General features: G+C 43.4%; 1 protein-coding gene across 8 annotated transcripts in view; it reads left to right on the top strand.

The window, feature by feature from the left end:
• KLHL29 (kelch like family member 29) overlaps positions 1 to 12,940 on the top strand; it is a 402,070-nt gene extending 389,130 nt beyond the window's left edge. For 3 of the 8 annotated variants that reach the window (XM_042882334.1, XM_042882351.1, XM_042882324.1), the window contains one exon: positions 10,635 to 12,940. In XM_042882334.1, coding sequence (XP_042738268.1) covers positions 10,635 to 10,818 — 184 coding nt within the window. In that variant the 3' untranslated portion in view covers positions 10,819 to 12,940. Of the gene's footprint in view, positions 1 to 51; positions 175 to 2,120; positions 3,267 to 10,634 lie in introns of those variants that run through there. The other 5 variants (XM_042882360.1, XM_042882314.1, XM_042882305.1 and 2 more) reach the window with 3 other exon arrangements.
• The last annotated feature ends 10,662 nt before the right edge of the window (positions 12,941 to 23,602 follow it).

Below are 23,602 nucleotides of genomic sequence, written 5' to 3'. Positions count from 1 at the left end.
AAGTACTCTTCCAGCACCCTGTTATGGTTCTTTGCATCTCCTCGTATTCAGGCACCATGGATCAAGGGAGGGAAATGCCTTGGGCTTCTGTAGCAGACCACAGACACCTTGATTTGCTCAGTTTGCCATGCGTAAGCGGAGGAGGATCAGTACACGCTATATTAGACTGCCATCATGTGGGATTGGTTGTTTGCTAACTAGCCAACAGAGACCTGAAAGGAAAGAATACTGAATAAGCACCACACACTGATACTAATTATTATTTATTATGTATCTTTGATTGCTTTTCGGGCTCACTGCTCTGATCCCAGTCACAGGTTTAACAAACTTCCCAAACTGGCATACGAAAATAAAACTTGGCACCCATCACAGACACTGGCAGGACTTAAAGGCCTTTTCAAAAGTATTACGTTACCATTACAGAGAGCAGAGGCTGGCAGCTCTCAGGCAGTGCTTAACGCCAGCCCCTCACAGAGCAGTTACCGGCCGAGCTGTCCATGTCGTGCTGGCAGCCATCACGTGCTTGGCGAGGGCTTGGTATTTATTTCCATGGCAGCAGCATCTCGAGGCACTGAGCACAGCTATGGTTGGAGGGGTTGTGTCCCCTCCATGGGCGTGGATGGTGCCATAGGGCAGCTGCAGGGCCACACTCCTTAATGCAGGGGCTTTTCTAACACCTGCCCTACAGCTGGAAAACACCTCTTTGGTTCAGTCTTCTGCTTTAGTGTCTGTTTTCTTCAAAGACTGAAAACCATAAATAAAAGACAGTATAGCTAATAGCATCACCACCACAGTTCAGAACCATAGTCACAAGATTTTGGGATCATAGCCCTAGAGAGCAAAATGTAACATGAGGGACCTTTGCGCATTTTTGTTCCATTCCTGTATCTTAGTAGAGAGAGGGATGCACTGCTCTTTGAACATCTCTGTTCTGTAAAACATAGCAAATATCTGTTAATTAGGCATCTGTTTGTAACACACCACGAGAGAAATTGCTTAACTGCAGGTGATTTCAGCCAGGGAACGTGAGCTGAGCATCTCACATGACCACTTCCAGAGATTTCTAACATGGAGGAATGCTTTGTCTGCACCCAGCAGAAAGCAAACCTCATGATTGACCAAGGAGGGTTAACCAGTGACTGTTAGTTGCTGTTTCAGTGCCACAATGATGTTCCCAATAGACTGGCTTGGCTTAAGCAGAAGGTGGCACCCATCAATAAAAAGTAACTGCAACATTTTTAAATATCTTCTTTTTGTTCCAAAGCCTAAAGCAACTGTCAACATGGTGGACCAGAAACCTACATTTACAGTGGAATAGTCACCATTGACAGAAGCAGTTCAGTGCATGCATCCTGAATAACAAAAAAAACCCCATCATTTCTGAAATTATTAAATCAAAAGGAGACATGAAAGCTGCAACAAAAACAAACTAAATCAATATACATGGAAATAGGGGAAATGGGAGCTTAGCAGTAACAAATACAAAAAGTACAGGTTAAAAACAGGCTGCTGATAAAAGCAGCTGAGGGAATCAATGGGGTGCTGAGGGCCAAGAGGAGAAAAAGCAAAGCACTTTTAGTGTGTCGTTTTAGTCAGTTCTAAATACATAGGTCACTCCAAAAGTAATGCCTCCTAGTTATTTCCACATGGAAATTGCAGCAAACACAAAGAGCACACTAACACTTTTTGATAGAGCAAATTGTCAGCTACCAAACGCTATTTTTCTACACAGTCACCACATTAGCTGTGCATTTTTACAAGCGATGAACAAGAGCCTGCATGCTACACTCATGAAAATCAGCATCAGTGTTCCACAGCTGCTGTGATGGTTTTGTTGCTAGGAAAATGTTGCCCACACAGTCCATCTTTGATCAGCCCAAACATACAGAAGTCAGAAAGCACCAAATCCAGATTATACGGTGGGTGTGGTAGGGCAATCCAGCCAAGACTTGCAATGTGGCAATGTGTTCCCCAGTCTTCAAACTGATACAGGATCTGGCATTATCATGTTGCAAGAGAAAGGCTGTCTTCTTCTTTGGTCTGACTCTGGAAGTTCCAATCTTTAGCTTAGTCAGCGTCACGATGTAACAGTCAGAGTTGATGGTTTGTCTGGGTTCCAGGAAATCCAGAAAGATCACCCCTTTCATATCCCAGAAGACACTGCACATCACTTTACCTGCAGAGAGCTGCATCTGGAACCTTTTCTTTGATGAGGAATTCATGCTGCCACACCAAGAACTGCTGTTTCGACTCCAGCTCATACTGTTGACACCACATCTCATCACTGGCAATGATATGTTCAGGAAATCATCACCTGCACCCTCATATTGGGTCAGTAGGTCCTAACAAACTTGCGTACAGAGTTCTTTCTGTTCCTGTGTAAGCATTCATGGGACCCACCTGGCACAGTCTTTGCAATATCCCAACATTGCCACGATCATTTTCAACACACTGAGGTCAACATTCTGCTTTGTACACAGTATCCTGATCATAATCTACCAATGTATGTGAATGAGCTGATTAAGACACTCTTCATTTCGTGGTGTTACAGCTGTGCATGGCTGTCCTGAATGTGGCTTATCTTTTGTGTTGCTGTCACCACTGCTGAAATGCACCAACCACCATCTCTCTGTGCTACATTCGCTGTTTGGTCTCCTTAACTGTTCAACAAGTGGGTGCCATTCTGCCCACGTGGAGGAATTCAGTGACACAGCTTTGCTTCATACACACTTCCGTGTCAGGCACCATTCTGTCCAACTGCCTCTCTGCTGCCATGTGTCACAAGGCAACAAAATGTGACGGGATATTGGTGGGAAGGTTCAGCCTCTACTGCCATTCCACCAGCATCCTCTGATGTCTCTGCAGCTTCTGATGTCGTGGGCTGACATAATGAAATAGGAGACATTATTTTCGGAGCCGACTTCATAGATGAGACTGCTCAAGTAGCGAAGTGTCAAACTGAATGATCTGATGGATATTTTGTGCTTGCATTTGGACAGAAGCAAGCAGCTTTGGTTCCATCATATACTGTGAATGGACCAACAGTGAAAAAGGTCAGAAATTAAGTAGTCAAAGCAGGCAAGCTGGTCGCGGTTCACCCAGGCCCCTTTACAGCCTTAGCAGAGAAGCTGTTTGAACCACCGCTGTTGATTTGTAACAGCTCTTACAATTCAGGGGGATTCAGGTGGATCGGGGCACTGCCAAAGTGTTTCCCATGTTTTGAAAAAGGTGAAAGGCAGATTTTTAGTGTGGCAGTTAATTTTGCAAAGAATCGGCAGCAGGCTAAGTGGTCTCGCATTTAGCCTGGTGTTGGTCCTTGGACGAATAGCAGAGAGGTTAATTTGGGATTTCTTCAACAGATAACTAGATACTAATAATTAAATGAACAGCAATCAATGTGTTTTTCTGGAAAACAGGACTTTGTCAAGCAAACCTTCTGTCTTTCAGTTTTGGGGTGGGAGTTGGGTTCTTTGTTTTGTTTTTTAATAAAACACGCCTGGCTGCTCAAGACAACTGTGGAGCTGTAATATACTGCGATTTCTCCCAGGTATTTGGCTGGTATTACATGGAATTAACAAGGCACACATTAGAGAGATTAAATCTGCTTCACTGACAGATCTCAAAATGTAGTTGTTAATGAGAAGATATCATTGAGAAAGGCCATCAGCAACAAGCATTAAATCTTCTTCAGTGCTAGGTAATATTTCTACCAGCGATCCAGGTAATAGAAAAACTCCCCTGGTAAGGTTGCAGGTGGTGTAACATTTGGTGGGGTTACAAATACTACAGAATGAGCAATATCTGCATGTCCCAGTTAGGCAGTCTCAAGCTAGCAGTGGTGGTGTAAATGCAAAGCAATGCATTTAAGAAGCACAGTTGCAGCTGCACCTGCCCAAACTCCCTTTAGAAAGCCACGCAGGAGGAGCTAACAGAGGCTGCTCAGAGCTGCACAATGTGAGCTCTCACTGCAATGCTGTGGATAAAAGTCAGTGTGATACTGGATGTAGCATATGAGCTGTAACAGAGGAATGAGAACAAGTTGGGAAGAGGAAGCAGTGCTGTATTGCAAACCGTAGGGGCTGGAAGGGACCTCTGGAGATCATCTAGTCCCTAGAGAAGGTTGCACAGTAAAGCATCCAAATGGGTTTGAATTGCTCCAGAGATGGAGATTCCACCACCTCTCTGGGCAGCCTGTTCAAAGCTCTACCACCTTCACAGTAAAGATCTTCTTCGTGTTCATATAGAGCTTCCTGTGTTGCAGTCTTTGCCCATTGCCCCTTCTGTCACTGGGCACCACCGAAGAGAGCCTGGCTCCATCTGCTTGACTGCCATCCATTAGACATTTATAAGCATTGCTAAGATCCTCCCAGCTTTCTCTCTTCACACAAAATATATGAATTTTTATACGAATTTTAAGGAGTTATAAAAGAAAAGCTGAGAGGTGACTCAATCACTGGGAGCAAGTGGAAGAGCTTTTGGTCTCAGCAGATGAAGGCACAGTGGGTTACAAGGGCCAGAAAGTGACATTATGCATCTGAGCCTTCCAGCAAGGCACTACACTACCAGCAATCAGACAGCGAGCCGCCGGGGCCGAGCACACCAGCACGGTGTTTGTATGAGAAGATTAGATGTGCTCCCAACAGAGAGGCTGCCTGGGGAAAAGTCTGTGGCCTTATACACAAACTGAGAGTGACTGCGCGCTGAGGTCCCTCCAGACCTCAGTCTCTGAGTCTACAAATTCCTCATTCCTCTCATTAGCCAGGATCACAAAAACACGCTTTAAAAGCAGCAACATAAACAACTTAAAAATTAACCGTGTGCTATTGATCTCCTCTCAACAGGAATCACACACCACCAAATTTGCTGGGAAAATCTTGACCGTATCACCTCTGTTCTTAGCTGCACTGCTTTTACATGATAAGTGGGATTGCTTAGACAACGGGGAAGATAAATGCACGTGGTATTCCCTGTGTAGCACATGTGAAAACAGAGAGGTCCATTGGAACTGTTTTAATATCCAGCTAAATTGCTCTTAATGAAAAACTAAAAATAAACAGCTCAAATCTCCAGCTCACGCCTCTCCTGAGCACCCACTTTCAGGTTGAGCCTGGCCTTGTGGAAGTGGGTAAGAATCTTTCAGATTGGAAAGGAGCACTAAGACCATCAAGTCCAACCACCTACCACCAATGTTGCTCACAAAACCATATCCCTCAGTGCCACGTCTCCATGTTTCTTGAACACCTGAAATTCGTGTTGACCTAGAATCAACCCATTGAGGGATGCTGCCAAGCGGGCAAAGCGTGCTAAAATGCCATGGCCCATGTCTTTACTGGGCACCTTGAAGGGTACGTGGGGGCCTGAGCTGGGCAGCCTCCCTGTGTGGGTCAGGGCTGTTCCTTCCTGCAGTGCCCTTCAAGGGGTTATTTTTCCACAAGCAAAAAGAATACAGAATGTATGCCAGCGTATCATTAAAAATTCCGTCTCCTGCTTGCTTGGAATGCAGGCAGCGTGCACACAGAAGTGCGCTACAGCGATCCTCCGCGGGGGAACGGCGGCAGCGTGGTGGTGCCAGCAATAATTCCAGAGCAGCTAATTTAGTACCAGCAATTCCCAGTAGGTACCAGAAAAGCATTTTCTTCCTCCTCCTCCTCTGTTAACCAGCAAGATTTATTGGATTGGTTCTGCCGAATGGAAATCTTTAATAAAACTTAGAGTGGGGCTGAAAAGTACAACAAGAACAGGGTTCGTTTGTGGATGTATTTTATTTTTTTCCTCTCCTTTCTAAATAAGCCCTTGTTCTTGAAGCACGGTGGCTCCTGTGCTTGCTGATGTATGGCACTGGCTGCAGGCTGATTCATTTCCTTGTCGCTAAGTTTGCGGTGACCTGGGGTGCTGGCTGGGTCAGATCACGGCTCGTGTGGGCAGCTGCTCCCCAGTGATGTTATTACACAGCTCCTTACTGGCCACGCACGTCTCGAGGCCACAGATGCGCCGCTCTCGCAGCACGCAGCGCTTGCAGTTGGGCCAGAAGGGAAAACCTACATCTTGCAGCATGTCTGAAGGAGATGTGTGGCTGGGACTGCGTGAGGCAGACAGCTGATGGGAACTGCAGCACCAGGCTAATAGCAATGATGGCTGCAGCAGCTTGCGACACGAAGGATTTCTGTGTGCATTAAGGCGTAACTGATACATACAGAGCACTTGAGCCATTACTGATGTGCAGCAGGCTTTGGAATAAAACATTGCTGGTTTTCAGCAACAAGTAACAATGCCACACAATGGTTTTGGATCATTAGCAGGGGAAAGTGCTCACGGAGTACGGGAGAGTCTAACTGGAGTTTGGCCAAAACACTCACACTAATAATCCTGCTCCAAGAAGTGGCATGATAGCCTTCTAATTGCCCATGACTAATCTGGACCCTCGTTTATCCGTCTCATTGTAAAGCTGACACCTCTGGCAGCCCGAGCTCGAGCTTCTTGCGCATAACAGCCCAGCTGCTGACTGACCACAAAAAGCTACGAGCTCATGACAGCGCTTCGGCACCCTGAGCACAACGATTCACCACCCTCCATCTCTCGAACGCTCAATGGGACAGTCCACTGCGAAGCAAGAGCTGCCCTCCTCCGTTAGACCTTTGTGAAGACTGAGGGCAGGAAAGAAATTCATCCACTAATAAACACTGAGATTTTTCTCTGTCTTCCAAGCAAATTCCATCGATAAATCTGATAATATTTAATAACGTTTTTGCATCTGTTTTGAATAAATCACTGACTCCTTGGGCACACAGGCACAAGTGAGGCAGGAAAGGAGCTTTGTTTGCAGCCTCAGAACATATTAAGTCTTGGTGAATCAAAACAACATGCTAATTCAGCTGCTTCAAATCTGTTTCACAACTCCAGACAAGACAAGATTCTTTCTTCTTTTCTTTTCTAAGAGTTCCTGATAAGGCTGATGTGATCTTTCATACTAAGCAGGAAATTTTAAAATAACAATAACAAACAAAATGAACAAACTTCGCTGGTACTTCCTCCACTCGGTGTTGTTGTAATGCCATCAACATTACGAGAGAGGTGTGTGGGAGCTGGAGTTTCCAGGCATCCAACCTCACAAATGCCAAGAGCTGAGGCACTGATGTGGAATCACAGAATGGACTGGGACAGAACAGACCTTAAAGCCCATTCATGGCAGGATTGCTCCTCATCAGATCAGGCTGCCCAGGGCCCCATCCATCTTGGCCTTGAACACCTCCAGAAGTTGGACATCCCCAGCAACTCCATCAGGAGACTTTTAATGAAAAGCAGAGGGCTCACAACACCCTCCAGAGGAACAGTGCCACCAAACCATGGCAGCTCATTCCACCACTGGCTCTGTAGCCAGGGCTCCATGCTGGAGTGTGATACAGGGAGGGTTCACAGGGACATCAAGTGGCAGAGCAGACAGCAAAGCTGGTGATCCCATGTGATCAAATATACTTTTTAAAAAGCAAAGTCAATGATTCATTTTACCCATCAAGTTGTTGAATGGCCAGCTGTTACAGAGATCATCTCTGCCACCTGTTTGCTTAAGCTGAGACACTCACCATCCTTTCAGGTACCTCAGCCTCACTCAGATGCTCTTAGGATCACGGTGCACAGCTTCACAGAGGTTAGCAGACAGGCTGGACTAGAGGTGGCTGTGTCAGGGGACAGTCATGGTGTGGTCCTCTGTTGTCCTTATGGTTTGGGCAGTCACAGTTGCTACCTTGGGTGAGTTGGCTGCAGGGCGATAGGTGAAGGCTCTACAGCGGTTATTATCTGGGGAGTAGAAAAGAGGGCTATAATTTGCAAAATGCTGAAACATATTTTCCTGGAAGGCATGGATAAAGCGACCTCCATTCCAATGACGATTACCTTCACCCAGGGCACACTGCTGGACTGGAGCAGGTCTGGCTGCTCTTTAGCTGGAGAGGTCACTGCTCTGGAGCTGCTGGGGGTTTGTGTCTTCCACAGCAAGGTTACGTGGTGCGGAGCTTCGTTCCTGCCCAGGTTCTGACAACCCATAATCATTTTATCTCTCAGCATTAATGGCACCGAGCAATAAACTTGCATCCTAATTATTGTAATTATTTCTTTCTTCATACGTCAGCCTCAGTAATGATGGTTTTACAGCCGATGGGGTAGAAGGGAGAAAAGAAATATTGTCACAGTAATGAAGAGAGAGCAATGAGCATTCTCCTTTCCACTCACTTTCCTTAGGGTTTTGAAGCCCACTTGAGTTTCCTGCCCCCTAAAGTCCCAGAAATTAACAGTGATTGCCCTAATAATATTGGAAAGTAGCAGTAATCTAGGACTCAGTTTCTAATTGACCTTAAGTACCTGCCTCCTGCTTTAGCCCTGGAGGTGCCTGAATATCTCCACATCCCCTGCGCACGTAAGTATTGGCTGCACTCTCCAGAACTGCCTATTTCTTGGTAGCAGGAGGAGCTCCCAGGCTTGGCTCACATGCTAAGTGCTATGCCAGTCTTAGCTGTGGGAATTGTGTTTGGAAGGGGCTGAAGCTACTCTCATCACCATTAAAAATTCATAGTCTTTCAGAGGGTAGAGTTCAGCATCCATTTCTTCCCCAAAGCATCAGCACCATCATCAGAGGCTGCCGTGTTCAACTGCTGTTCTCAGGCAGCAGTCGTTGGTTGCAGTGCTGTGGCCCAGGTGGAGGGTAAGAGCTGTGTTTGCCCACTCGCTGTCACCCCAAATGAAGAATCCAGGCTGAGGATGACCTGGGACACAGAGAGCCCAGGGAAGAGGTGCTGCAGGAACCGGAAAGACCTCTGAGCTCAGAGCTCCCTCTGCCCATCTCTGTCCCCATCCAGACCAAGTTCTCCCTTCCAGCTTCCTTGGGCACAGGGCAGCAAGTATGAGACAGGCTCCTGCAAGTCACAGTCAGCCAGGGCTTGACTTCTGAGCTGGTGTGAGACATTGGTGTGCCTGTACCAGTAAATTGCAATTCAGCTCGGGATCCTCCTGGGCACCATTCATCAGCACTGATGAAATGCCCCAGGCCCCAGCTTGCTCTCTCTTACCATTTCCCCTTATTTATGATTCTGCGTCCAGATCTTAGGGACGGTTTTGTTTTTTTTCAGACATGCATTTGGTTTTCATGCTTAACCCAACAAAGTTGCTGAATTCATCCATTTAATAATTTTTTCTTCTGCTTTTGTTGAGGAATAACAATGCAAGGACGGAAAAGCACATCATTACAGAACCACTGCAACAAAACTGTGCTGTAGTGCAGCCCATTCCTGACACTGGGTCTTCCTCCATCCCACCCCAAAAATATCTTAGTCCTAAACGTGGTTTCATTCAGGATTTTCTGGGCAGCTCTGCCTGCACTCCCTCTATGCCACAAAGGACGCCAGGTCCCAGCACAGCCCTGCTGGCTCCAGCTCTGCCTCTTCTGGAAATGGATTTGTTCTTCTTCAGAGCCATCTTTCAGGATGACACTTGTTTTCGTCAAGTCCTTGTTCTTCCCAATTTCTCCCTGACGTTTCAAAAATAATTACCAGTGGTTCAGTAAGTTCATTAGCAAACTCCCTTAAGACCCTGGGCTATGTATCATCCGGCCCTGCTGATTTGTGGATAGGCTCTAATCAAGTACTTCAAGCCTCTCTCACCCTCCTTCTCCTTTCAGATTAAGTTATTTTGACAAGATTCTCATTATTTCCCATTTCCTGGTGGTATCCAGGGACTAGGCTTATTTGAGTCCTCACTGTTGTCATTGCGGGTTTATTTTTAACCTACAGCTCTGCTTCTTTCACAAGGACATCAGACTTTTGCATTCTTTCGAAACATTTTTTTTTTTCCAGTGCTGCTGTAATCTCAGTTCATCCTGAGTCTTAAAGAACTCTGGCTTTTGCCTTTGTCACTTTTTGTCACTTCTTCCCACTGTTTCAACAACCAAGAGACATAAATTTACCAAGACTTAAGGGTTCACCACCCTTCTCCAGGTTCCGAGATCAAGGCCCCCTTCTTCGCTGCAGTGAATTTGTCACCTTCCTCTTTTTCTGACTGTATGAACCATGCTTCGATGCCCCCCTTTTTCTTCCACCTTGACATGGGTTTGAAAGCTGGGGCAGTTTACGATCTGCACACCATCTTAGCAGCCTTTTAGGCATCATGGAATGGCTTGGATTGGAAAGGACCTTAAAGTCCATCCAACTCCAACCCCTGCTGTTGGCTGGTTGCCCACCACAACAGCTCAGGCCTCCCAGAGCCCATCTTGAACATCTCCAGGGATCGGGCATCCACAGCTTCTTTGGGCAGCAGGGCCAGTGCCTCACCACCTTTCTTGCACCAAATCATTTTCTTATATACAGCTTAAATCTCCCCTCTTTTAGCTTGACCCCACTTCCCTTTGTCTTATCACAACAGAGTTCACTGCTGTTGTTCAAAGTACAGACACTTACTCACCTAGAAGGAACATGAAAAGGATTTATTTAGAAGAGGGAAAGGGAAGAGAAATGCCCACGCAGCTTTACATAAATATGAAATGTATTCCTGGTTTACCCCTTGTTCGGAAACACTTGGGGCTGTCAAAGCGTAAAAACACCCGTTTGGTCAATGACTAACCACAACTTTCTTCTTTTAAACAACTACAGCGCTGTGGTTCTGGATGGAAAGATATACGCCACCGGAGGGATCGTTAGCAGCGAGGGACCTGCCCTGGGCAACATGGAAGCCTACGATCCTAAAACAAACACCTGGACACTTCTCCCAAACATGCCGTGCCCTGTTTTTCGACACGGCTGCGTAGTTATCAAGAAGTACATTCAGAGCGGCTGACAGGGCGAGGAGTCGGACGGAGAACTGCTTGTTCCTGTTGAAAGCAGGCAAAGAGAATGCTACTACTCATCACAAAAGCAGCAAAGCCAGCCAGCGAACATATTGCTCTAAAGTCTTGAATAGTGTCTACATTGAATGTAGAAAAATCATCCTCACCTTTTGGTGAACAAGGAGCAGAGAGCTCCGTGCTATGTAAGATATTGTAACTTAAGAATACAAGTGTGTCACTAGATGTTATAGTGGCACTTGTTCTGGACGTCGGCTTTTGGTCAACCCAGGTGCAATAGAATTTCACATATTTTTTAAGCTGAGGAAGAGAGGAAAAAAAAAATAATCTGCATTTTACTTCTAGAGCTCAAGCTTGATTCTTAAAATAACCGTGCAGATTAGTTTTACTATTACACTTTAGGCATCAATCTATTTGAAAGGTCAAAGTGTCCTTACCACTTTGATTCCTGCATTTGTTTTTAACAAATACATGCTTTTCAATACCAATGACTGAGAGAAATCTTGTGTGACGAATGGCTTACCTTGACGTCAGTCTTCCATCAGGTGAAACGTGAAGTTCTCTGGAGCAGAGCCCGAGAGAGGGACGAGGCAGGGGCTGGGGAAAAGAGCCATTGGTAACACAATTCCACGTAATACAGAGAAAGGAGGTCTGTTGGGCTGTGCGGATTTCTGCTCCCAGGGATGTTTGTGTGGGCACGCACAGAGCTGGGGCTCCCGATGTTTTCCTCCCAGTTCCGCTGCTGAGCAGATGTTTCTGTGCCCAGTAATGCAACACGGAAAAGGTTTGGAATTCAGAGGTGTTCTCCGGATTGAACTGCACTCAGTTCTGCAGATTGGGATCACGTTGACACCCACCCAGCGTAGCGTGGGATTTCCACATTTCCAACAAGCAGAGGAGGAGTTGCCTCCAGTTGTGGCTTCACATTCGATTTCGGCTGTCCACCAAAATTCCTTACTCTGGGACACCTGCCACTATCTCTTCCTTTTATGTAAAGTCTATGAAGATTCTTATTTCTTCTTTTTTGTTTTTTTTTTTTTTGTTTTTTTTTAAAGAAAAAAAAAAGTTTTCTTATAAGTGTGGAAATCTTACCTGATACTTATTTACAGATTTTAAACACACAAGTTGAAATCCCATGGTAGAAAAATGCATAGACTTAAGCCCAGTATAAGAAACTTTAAATGATTACTATGTAGAGTTGTAAGTATATGCACAGCACAGGGGTTATATTTTTATATATATTAAAATATTGTCTATCCAGAGAGCATTGTGATGTGGAAATTCTTTATAAATTTATACATAGAAGGATCAAATGGGAGACGGACTGGGTGATCCAGAGGGGGCAGGGGAAAGACTCTTAAGGTTAACCAACAGAAAGTAGCCCTAAGCTAAGGACTGTCCAATTTCTTCCCAAGTAGAGGGAAAAAAGTCCCCATTCTTGCCTTTGCAGACCCAATGCCAAACACCGTGCCGGTAATTCAAGCAAGAGTTCCTCTACAGGGTGTGGGCGAGATCCTACAGTCAATATCCGGTTGAATTTCATACCAAATACGTTAGCCTTTTTATACTGAGGGAAGACTGCCTGCAGCTACGGGGAAATCGATGCAGATGGTTAGCTGATCATCTTATTTTATTAATAATCATTTATAAAAGAAAGAAATTTGTATCTTGCAGTATTTAAAGAAAAAAGTGCTCACGTCAGCTGAGTCAAGCTCTACAGCGACTCAAGTCTCTCATTTTGACAGTGAGGTTCCAGCCTTTGTTATGCAGCTGTTTTATTTATTCTTTAAAGAAAAAAATAATAATAATAAGCACAACAGAAAGTTACCTACTAGTATGTCATTTAAAGTATGTATGTCAAACAGGGTGCAAGTGTGAACCTAAGGATTGGAGCACAAGTTTCTAACTGCCTGGGGCAGGACTAATTTAGTGTTGGTGTGCGTCTGCCTCCAAAGGAGGTGCTGCCTGTCAGCAAGACCCAAACACATTCGACATTTCCAGTTTAGCTTATTTCTTCATTTTTCACACTGGAACAAAACTGGCTATTTCTGTGAATAATATTAAAAACAGGGTTATCTGTAATGGTATTGTATATAGTTTATGTTTACTGTTAAGTTCTTGTTATATTATAATAAATATATTTATAGATCTAGATTCAGCATCCAGATTGGATTAATTTTGTCACGAGTCACCAAGAGATGCCTTTGCATTAATGATTACTTCCACTCCCATCCCAGTCATGGATGAAAGCTTTTCATTCCAGACAGTTTCTCTTGCAAATCCCTAAATCCACTGCCAATGTTTAATGCTCAGCAACTTCCCAACTACTTGCATTCTCATTTTGGAAAAAGGACTTTGGATTTTATTCATCAAGACCGCTTCTTCTTCATCTCTCTATTCCCCTAAATTTACTATTAAACAAAGTTTACTATTAAACAAAGACCAAAAGGGCTCATGATAATTTAGGAGGAAAAAAATTATCTTGAATCTTTACCTGATAATGCCACTAAGTCACTCTTTGCTTTTGTAATGGAAGTTAGGATGTCTGAAAGATGAAAGCCGCTGTGCCCTACCATCAGAATTCCTTCCCATCGCAGAGCAGGAGCTCTACAATTCACCGCCGGACACCGCTTCCAGGGAGCACTTAGGTACAGCCACGTGTGGCTTTGATGTTTCATTAGGGCGACATCTGGTAGCTGTAAAGCTGGATGGGGAACAAAGATGAGCCAAATATAGCTCGTCTCAAAATACCTCGGCAGTGGAACATTGCGTCTGGATCTTAGGAGGCAGTATCTGTTATAGACATCAACAGAAATGAGCTAACGTACATTGAGGTCGTCTTTTGTTCTTACAGAGCGTATCTAGACAAGTATTAAAGAGCTTGACTGCAGTTTTTAAACACTGCAGGCTGGGTTTAGTGGCTCAGGTTGAACAGCCCATGAGGATTACTGAAAGCCATGTAATTCTGTATCAGCCAACCCTGCTGCAACGATCCAGACCAACTGGAAGCAGTGGGCGACCACCATCAACGTGCAAAGGTGTCTGACTCAGCACTAGTCAGCAACGCTTGGTAGGGCGAACAAGACACAGGCTGTTTGCTTTGCTTGTACCTGGAAATTGTTTTGGTTCCCCCTGGGAATTTGGCTGAGGGGTTCACCAATAGAATCATGCATAGATTTGCTCAGGGATTTTTCTTCTTAAAAGCTGGAAGAAATTCCGGCTCGGCAATAACAATAAAAACTCTTCTGTTCCTGGTTCAGCTTCACGAAGAGGGCCATCACTGAGCAGGCACATTCATTGCTTTCTGCAAATCCTTGTTCTGATGCTGCACAGTGTTCCCTCCTCTCCTGTTTCACCCAGCAGCAAACGCTGTACTCGTTCAGCCTCAGTCACCCACCTGGCCACAGACTGCAGCAAGGCGTTAAGGCTGAGCTTTGCCCAGTGCAATCAGATCAGCCTCATTAGTGCTCTCATTACACCCCAGCTTGCTCCAGGTGTGAGCGGAGCACCCACGGCCAGAGCTGTGGGATTAATGCCAAGAGGCCTTCCAGTACGTGATGGGAGCTTTAAATAGCAGGAAGAGCGACTGTGTGCACAGGCAGGTAGTGGTAGGACACAAAGGGGAATGGCTTTAAACTGAAAGAAGGGACATTTAGGTTAGCTGTGAGGGGAACATCCTTTACTCAGAAGGTGAGGCACCAGCACTGCTCAGAGAAGGAACGGCCTCGAGGGAGGCAAAGGGATGCATCTCCAGCATAGTGCTTCCATCCCCCCTCACGTGAAGCCAGACAACCAGAGCAGAAACACCATTCTTCCTCTGAAAAGCTGATCTGTTGGAGGCACAACTGAACATCGCTGATGAAAGCTTTTAGTACTTCCTGTTTAGCTAGCAGATTTCTTACACAGTAACAAATCCCAATTTTCTTCATCTAAAATTCCATTTAAATCAGTACCAGCTCTACACACGGAATTAAATGTTTTGGCTCAGTTACTACCTGGGAGAAGAAAGCTCCAGAGCTGTCATCAAGTCAAATCTGCCTCTGAATTTTTCATTAGTGGCAGTCTCTACAATAAAGGTCTGAAAGGCTGCCTGCTGGTTTTAATTTCATCATCTGTTCTTTTTGACTGACAATCTCCTTCCCTTCAGAGCTCAGATCCCCCATCTCACACAGTGAGATTCATCCTGGCAACAACATCAAACTCCTTTTCGACCTGTCTGGAGAGCAGCGCTCATAACCCTGGGTTTTCAAGAGCTTGACAGAAAACTCCAGCATACTGCTTGTAAGCAGAGCAATTAATACAGAAGCAGGAATTGTGATGAGGGGAAATTTAGGTCAGATGTTAGGTGGAAATCCTTTACTCAGTGCCCTGGCACTGCTGCCTAGAGAAGTGTGGTGCCTATTCCTGGAAGTGCGCAAGGCTGTGGATGGGCCCTGCGCAGCCTGAGCTGATGGGGGGCACCCAGCCCTCGGCAGGGGTTGGGGCTGGATGGCCTTTCACGTCCCTTCCAATCCAACCCTGTGATCAAGGACTGCTGAAAGCCACGCTGTGCTCCACAGACAATACGCACACCTCCTCTGCTGTATGGCGTCAGTGACTCTTCCTCACGTTTTTGGGACTAAAGAGAAGTCACCACTGACAAAAGCTTCAGCTCATCCCTTTTCCCCACCCTACAAAAAGCATAGTTTTATAATAGCTCTTACAGGTACTAATTTCTCTACAATTTTGGGAACCTGACCGAAGCAGTCCCTCATTTGTAATACAATGGCCTCACGCTGGCAGACAGCATCAGAGGAAGGATCAGTGAACTGAATCTGAAGGTGATGCACCAAATATTTTAAGCCGTTAGAACATAATGCTCGTTATGCTCTGCCAGAAACATTGGCCCTCCACGCAAGTAAAAATAATCAGCTCTTGCAAAGCAAGCCTGGACTTCAGGACCCATTGGAATTTCTGTAGCCATTCTGTTTCCATTAAAAGAGATCGTCTTTTAATAAGTTATTTACTTCCATGTCCAATGAATGCATTGTTCCATTACAGTGTTCCATTACTTGCTGACACCAAGTTCAATTTTACCTACTTCAATTTATCCTCAGCCTTTCTGCAAGCTGCCTGTTTATGTGTTGGAACGTACAAATGTCACATACAGCCTTGCCAGGGAAAAGGAGGAGTAGAAATGTGGCAGAGGGCGTTATGGAACCACTCATGCTCTGCTTCCCATTCAGAAAGACACATCCTATGGGGATTAAGATACCATTTCCAGACTGCATACTACCTGCAAAGGTAGCCCAATGGCTTTCTTTAGTAGGTAACAGTTTTCAAATTCAGGAGGGAACTTAAACCAATCCACTTCAGGAAAGCCTTAAATGTCTTAGCCCCGCTCACAGTCATTTTTAATAACACTTGGAATACCTGGGTATTTCACAAAGAGTGCTGAAAATACAACAGTTGTCAAAGGAGCATGCTAAAGGACTCAGTAATTATAGGGCACTCACCTAACATCAATCCCAAGCAAAAAAATGGAAAGATGGTATCTGACTAAACTGATCACAAATCAAAGAGGCAAGAATAAACACGATGATTTTAGAGAAAACAGGCCGTATCACACAAACCTGATTTCACTCTCCGTCAGGATTACACATTTGATTGATAAAGTAATAGATTCTCAACAGCGTGTGACAAAATACTTCATCTCTCTCACTGTACAGCATCCAGATAGAAAATAATCAGCAGGTTAAGAATAGGTAGATTAAGGAATATCTATTCTGCTCAAGTACTTCCCATTAGGTATTGTCTGAGTATTTCCAGTATTTCCAAAGCTGTGAGGATCCTCTTCTTCCAAGTTCTTAAAGGATAATGTTGAAATAAGCCATGGGCCTTTGGAAAGATAGATAAGCAGAGAAGAGAACAAGGACCAAACAAGTCAAAATCCTTCTGGTGGCTGCTCTGGCTAGCTGGGACCACTAAAGCAAACCTTGCTTTCATAAAACTGAAGACAATCTCAGAGAGGTGGGAGTGAGGAATTCTGACATTCAGGCTGAAGCCCAGCGTCGTGAGAAGCTGCAAGCTGGACAAGAATCAAGCAAGAAGAGCTCCTAGTCCAATTTCAAAGTATAAAAGGACTGCATTGATTTTTGGAAGTGTAAAGAGGGGATCGGTGAGTGGGGATCTGTGATTTTAGTTCTAAATATAGCACTGGTGGGACCAATGCTGGAATATCACATCCATTTCTACTGTGAACAAGTGTTTCAGGAGATGCTGAAAAATTGACCTGCTGCAAAAAGAGTCACAAAAATGACTTAAAGGCTGGAGCAAAGGCAGCGAGAGCCATAAAGAGCTCATTCTGCTCTGCAAAAAGGCAGAGAGGCTCCAAAGCTATGCTGCAGTATTATCTTTGGGAATGAGGGGAAAATAGATACGAAAAGTTCATTTAATCTCGAAGAAAAAGCAAAGACAAACTGTACGTAGAAGCCAGATAAAAGCAAATGAGGAGTAAGGCATGGTTCTGGCAGTGAGCTTAACCTCTCAGTGAAAAGCTCGAAGCACAGGGCAGATGTACAAACTCAACCAAGCCTTTGTTTTGCCCAACAGGAATTAGGAGACACTGGGCACTGAATCGTTTGTAGCAGAGCATCAGACTCAACACACCAATGCTTTCTGCTGATGCTGCACTGTGTGAGTGGACCTGAACTTCTCTCATCACCGTTGGCTGTCAGAGCTACGAGTCGCATCCATTTCCAACATTTATTCACGAGTACTGAAGAGGTTTAACAGTTAAAATTTATGCTCAGTTTGTGATCTGGCACTGTTTCTGAATCTTAGGAAAGTGAAGGGGTCTTCTTAAAGCTTTCTGCCATCCGCTGAAGTTAAGAGAACAACTCCTAAGCACTCCAGCCCTGGTATACAGGCTAACCATTCATTTTAAAGCTACTGTATATGGAGTGTTTCATGCACATGTAGTCTTATAAGCTTACATTCCTGGCACTCAAGATGCCTACACAAAACAGCTGATACTAACCATCACATTGAACACGTAACACTTCCTTCACCCAATCTAAACTTTTTATACAGTCACAGAGAATCACAGAACTGTGTGCTTTGGAAACAACACTTAAAGGTCGTCTAGTCCAACTCCCCTGCAGTGAACAGGAACATCTACAGCTCAGTCATTTTGCTGAGAGCCCCATCCAACCTGACCCTGAATGTCTCCAAAGATGGGGCACCCACCATCTCTCTGGACAAACCTGTTCCAAAATCAGGTACAGTGTTCTTCCAGCCAACTTCCACACAGCAGGTATCCTACAAGATACAGCCAACACAGTATGAGAATGTGAGCAAGCTCTCTGTGACAAAAACAGAGCTGGGGTTTAGGAGATACTGAACAGTTCTGAACAGATGAAGGAACATTAGTTTATCTCCTCTCTGTAGCAGAAAAACTCAGTTTCTTAGCAAATTCATTCACTCAACACTCAAATGCAACACATTTTCAAGGATCTTCTACGTTTTTGCCTGTGCTTCACAAAGTATTTCAAAGGAAGCCCCTTTGAAACTTCCTCACATTTCCTTCATCCCAATCTAGAGCTGAAGGCTATTGGTCTTCTACAGACTCCCCCTCCTGCCATGCACAGCCAGACACCTCCAGGTTATAGGAAACGTGAAATTTCACACTGATGCAAAGGCTTTTTCATCACAGTGAATAAAGCTCCACAAAAAACAAGATGACAAATGGTGTGAGCATTCTCAGCAGCCATACAAATTCCTGACTACTACAAGACAGAAGTGAACACCACAGAACAGGAAAGGAACCCATCACAACATGAACATCTCCACTTCTGCAGCGCGCCCACACCCTAAGTGCTGCAGCACTGATGTCCCAAGTGCAGACTGAACGTGAGGAGCCTTCTAGCACAGACTAATCCAAGAGCACCTCCTGTACTTGAACCCTGAAAGCACCTTTATTCCAAATCAGCATCCAGTCATTAGCAAACCTTGATAAGGATGGCCAGGTTTACACTAAGATTCCACTGGAAGTGGTGAATCCATTTTAAATCTCAGCATCTTGTCATATTTTTTTAAAGTACGGTAACTCTCCACTATAAAAATGAGCCTCGATGTAGCATAACTCAAATGCATCCCAAAAATAAGTGGAATTTAGCAGTAGTTGCAGACGTTTCCTGGCGTTTGGTTAAACAGAAATATATTCCCTATGCAAATGATAACTATAAAAAAAAATTTACTCACCTAGAAATTGAATGAGGCTGAATTAATTGAAGTTAAAGTTTATAATCCCTCATTTTTACATAATAGTTACATGACTGCAAGTGATGCATAAAAGGGGGAGAAAAATGAAGTGTTTAACTTCATTAATCAGTACATAAGTTTACTGATTTGGCTTTCAGTGTTTAGTCACATTCAGCGCCAGTTTAAAACTCCAAATACTGCAAGTCCCAAACAAAATCCTGCCTGAAACAGAGAACAAAAGAATCTCGTTTCTAATTTATTTAAATAAAATATTTGAGCAGCTTAAAGGAAAAAGGAGATGTGCAGCACTTCAAATTTAGAGCAGTATAGGAAAATGCACGTCAAAACTGCACTAAATGCAGAAAACAACAGGAGAAGCAAGCAGGCTTGAGCAGCACACATTGGACAAACAAGGGTGCTGCTCCAGTTTTCACAAAGGCTTTATTAACAGCACATGAAACTCAACTACTGCTCACTAATTCACGCTTCTGAAGCACCAGAGCTCGCTAATTTTCCAAGAAATGTTTTTCCAACGCCCCAATAAAGCACAGTTTTGTCTCTTTTGAATGCTCATCTTTACCACCGCTGCCAGAAATTAGGCCTGCCACTGTTCCCTCCATTAAGGTGGCCATCACCACTCATGAAAACAGAACAAGAGCAAGCCCTCAGCTCTGCACTCTTTGATCAGAGCCTGCAGATTCCCTGGACAGTGTTGGGTGTCTGTAGGGCAGCAAGTCTCGTGGCCTTTAGATCCAGCAAACCTATTCAAGCTGACACGGAATGAGCCAGGCTACAACCGATCACCTCGTTCAATGAGTGCTTCCCCACATTCTACGTAAGATCTAACAGTGCAGTATTTAAGAGTCAAGTCAGGCATGGAAAAAGTTGCTACCCTCTTTACTTAACTTATAGGGTATCTTCCAGGAACCCTATAGTTTGAGGAGCAGAGAGGAAGAAGAGCCAACGAGAAGCCCTACAGATCTGTGCAACGCTCTGTGCCACATTACACAAGTTACCAACACTTAGCTCTGGAAAAATTGCCAATGTAGACCTAACACAAGTGAGATGTGGGTTGATCCTGAATTTCCATAACCTCTGACAGTTTTGTTAGATATAAATGATCTTTTTCTTAAAAATAAATAAATAAATTAAAAGTAAGGATAACTATGGTATTTAGGGAAGAATGAGAAAGTGTTTCCTTAAAGACCTCTAACTAGAAATTCTGGTACGACCTGCATACCATACGCAGCCCTGGGTGTCTTCCCACAACTCAACATGAAACATTTCCTAAGCACGGAGCTTGAACTCATAATTACATTATTCACCTGGCAACGTACAATGCTCATTTCCCTTCTTCAGTCAAAATTAATCAGGACTTTAATGGACGAACACCAAAAGCAAGAGTCACACATTAAACCACCGCAAACAACAACACAGCAAAATCCCAGAGTAAAACATGTCACCTGCGACCACCAGGGAAGTCTGTACAAAAAGACTGCAACCAGCTAAGAGGCAGAATTGCTTTTAAACACAACGTTCTTGAAGGAACTTAAAGCTGTGTTTTCTTGTCATCTTTATTCAAGTATTTCACAGCAGTTATATTACAAATTACAGTAAAATGTTCAAAATTTCCAGAAGTTCAAAAAATTAAATAACTTACTTCAAACTAACGTAAAATGAAGTCAAACTGCAAAACATCAATTTGAACACAGTTCTGAATAAAACTATAGAATTCAAAATATACCATAGTTGATGAAGGAAGTCTACTTAATCCACCAAGTAGACACACGTTAATGAAACCAAACAGGACTCCCCAATGTCTAAATAACCCAATGTACAGGATACAAAAGATGCAAGTACAAGCCCAAATTCAAGCTTATGTTGTGATTACAAAATAAAATAAAAATAAAATAAATGACTATCAGCTGCAGGACCTGCCATTCAGGAGCCTGAAGGATAAGCCACAGCTGACCCACCAACCCACCAAAACAAACAAACAAAAAAAAAGGAAGACAGGATATTACAAAAACCAGTAATCCTATAAATACATTGGCATATGAGGAAATCAAGTAACAATACAGAGGACACAAAACAAAAAATAATTAATCACAGGTGAGATTCAAGCTTGCAAATACAATCAACTCCATAGCCATCAACTCCACCCAAGAGCAACTCCATCTCCAGTACAGCCCCACCTCCTCTCTCATGGGTAGCCACGTTTCATTGACCCCAGGACTCACACAGGAGTTTATTTGCAATTTTCACAATAAGAAACAAGGAAGAGAGGTCAATTTGTACAAATTCTTGCCAGTGCTATATGGCAAAAAAAAAAAAATAAAATAAAAAATTAAAAATAAAAACATACAAAGAGTAAACAAGTTTAGACCACATGGATAGATTAACAGCTGCTTTAACTCTAGAACCACCAGACATCTGTAAAGGAAAACAAAACTGAACTGTGGTTATTTGGGCTACGAAGGCGGGTATATCATTTTATGTAGGCTGTCCACTACCACATTTGAAATCAGCTACTTTTCTCTAAACAACATGGCAGCTCCCCTATTCGCAGAGCCGCCTCTTAAGATTTTTCCCAATCAACAACTGACAGTAAAAATTTTCCTTTAGAAACATGACTTTTCAGAACCATTTTTAATGCCAGGCATTAGCTTAAACTTGCATTTTACACTCACTGGTGACTAAACTTCTCAACTGTTTTAATTCATATAAATTTATTATCGTCTTAAAAACGTATGCAGTTTTATCTTCCACAAGTGCTGCTGTTACTTGAACAAAAACTCCTTTGAGTAAGTGAAACTGGAATAAATATTTTTAAAAAATTCTGCAGCAAGAACCTGAGACTTGCAAAAAACCCTTTTATCAGAAACTTGCTACAAAAAATCTGCTACATTTTATTTAATCAAATCTTAAAGTTTGTAACAATTTCCATCAAAATACAAAATGCTGTTAATGTACCAGACACAAAAATATCTCAAACAGGTATGACGCTAATAAATACTAAACAAAACGTGAAAAAAAATCCCCTAAACAAATCTGAGATCAAAGAATCTCATCTAAAATGTGTTTTCTGCTTGTTTTTGTTGTTTTTAATCGCACTTTCCCACCTAAAAAATACAGCGATTCTGCATGGGTTGCATTTAGGTGTAACTAGATGTACAAGAATACCTAAAACCTTTTTCTGCCATTAGCTACAAAGAAAAACAGTGGCATTCAGGGGAGAAATAGTTCCAAGACAGAATTATGTTGAATTATAATATACAAAGCACTTTGGATTACTGCAGTAGCCCAAGGCCCGTGTTTGTTTCTCTGCAGTGGTTTACTACTATTAGCCATAGAGGTGGAGACAAGTACCTTAGCTTCAGCTTGTAAATGGGAGCAGAGTGATTACAGTCCTCAATAAACACTGTTGGTAACTAAAATACAAAAAGCTGAGGTAGCTCAGTATCTCTGCAGTAGTCCAAGACTGTTTTCTCTAATTAAAAACTAATCACACTGTGTTGCATATTTCTGGAAAGACACTTCCGCAGCTACGTAGGGATACGATGGATGGGTAGAGACAGTAACACCAGCCAACTTCTCTACAACAGTTTCCACTTACATTTGAAAGAAATCAGCCCAGGTAGCATCTTAATACCGAGCTCGTGACAAAACTTTTTTCTTGAAACTGCCTAGACTGTTTTCTTCAGTTTCCAGAGAGGAAAGATTTTGAACTACACAATTCAGACTGGAGAACTGTGGTCCGAACAGATCGATTTGAAAGGCTGTCCTCCAGTCTCCTGACATTAACAGTGCTTTGCATTGACTGAGTCGTGAAGCCTACTTTAAGTTTGACTTTCAGGTGAGCCTGGGCTCCAGGATTTTGACCGACATCTTCTTACCTGCACTGCACAGTCCAAGCTATATTACAAACACAGAAACCTGCCAGTATTAAACTGGCTTTTCTTAAAGAAACTCCAGATGGACAACAAAGGAATGGTGGGAAAACGCTTCACTTTTAGCAACACAGAGGAGTTTCACTGTGTAACTTGTTTCTAAAACAAGTCTGTATCAATGAAAAAGAAATTTCACCATTTTGGTAAAGTATGTGGCTTTTTCAGCGTGTCTTAGTTTAGTTCTGTAGAGTAAGACAGGCATTATAGAATCATAATACTGGCTGCCATCCAATGAAGAGAACACAAATACGATCTACAGATCGTCATTCTGAAGAGAGCTTTCTAACATTGCCATTTGCTATAATCCAAACCAATTGATTAGCCTTATCTTTCTCAATTGACTAAAAGGCACATAATAGGCAGTTCTAGAGAGCCTCATCTTCAAATTACTGTACATCCAGTTACTCAAGATTCCTACCACAATGCATCATTGCCTTCTTTAGAACAGATTTTTTTGTCCATTGCCCCAGAGAAGAGAAAGATTGGAAAAAAAAAATAAAAAAGGTTGCCTGTTTAAAAATATTCAACTTAGATCTGCTCTTTTCAGTTCTCTCACGTATGTTGGTCTCCACTTTGCCTGAAGTTT

Source organism: Lagopus leucura, unplaced genomic scaffold (genome assembly GCF_019238085.1).
Source record: "Lagopus leucura isolate 7727_CA_CO unplaced genomic scaffold, USGS_WTPT01 Super-Scaffold_73, whole genome shotgun sequence".
NCBI classification, from domain to species: domain Eukaryota; kingdom Metazoa; phylum Chordata; class Aves; order Galliformes; family Phasianidae; genus Lagopus; species Lagopus leucura.
The sequence above is the reverse complement of the archived record's forward strand: the minus strand, read 5'-3'. Positions and strand labels throughout refer to the sequence as shown.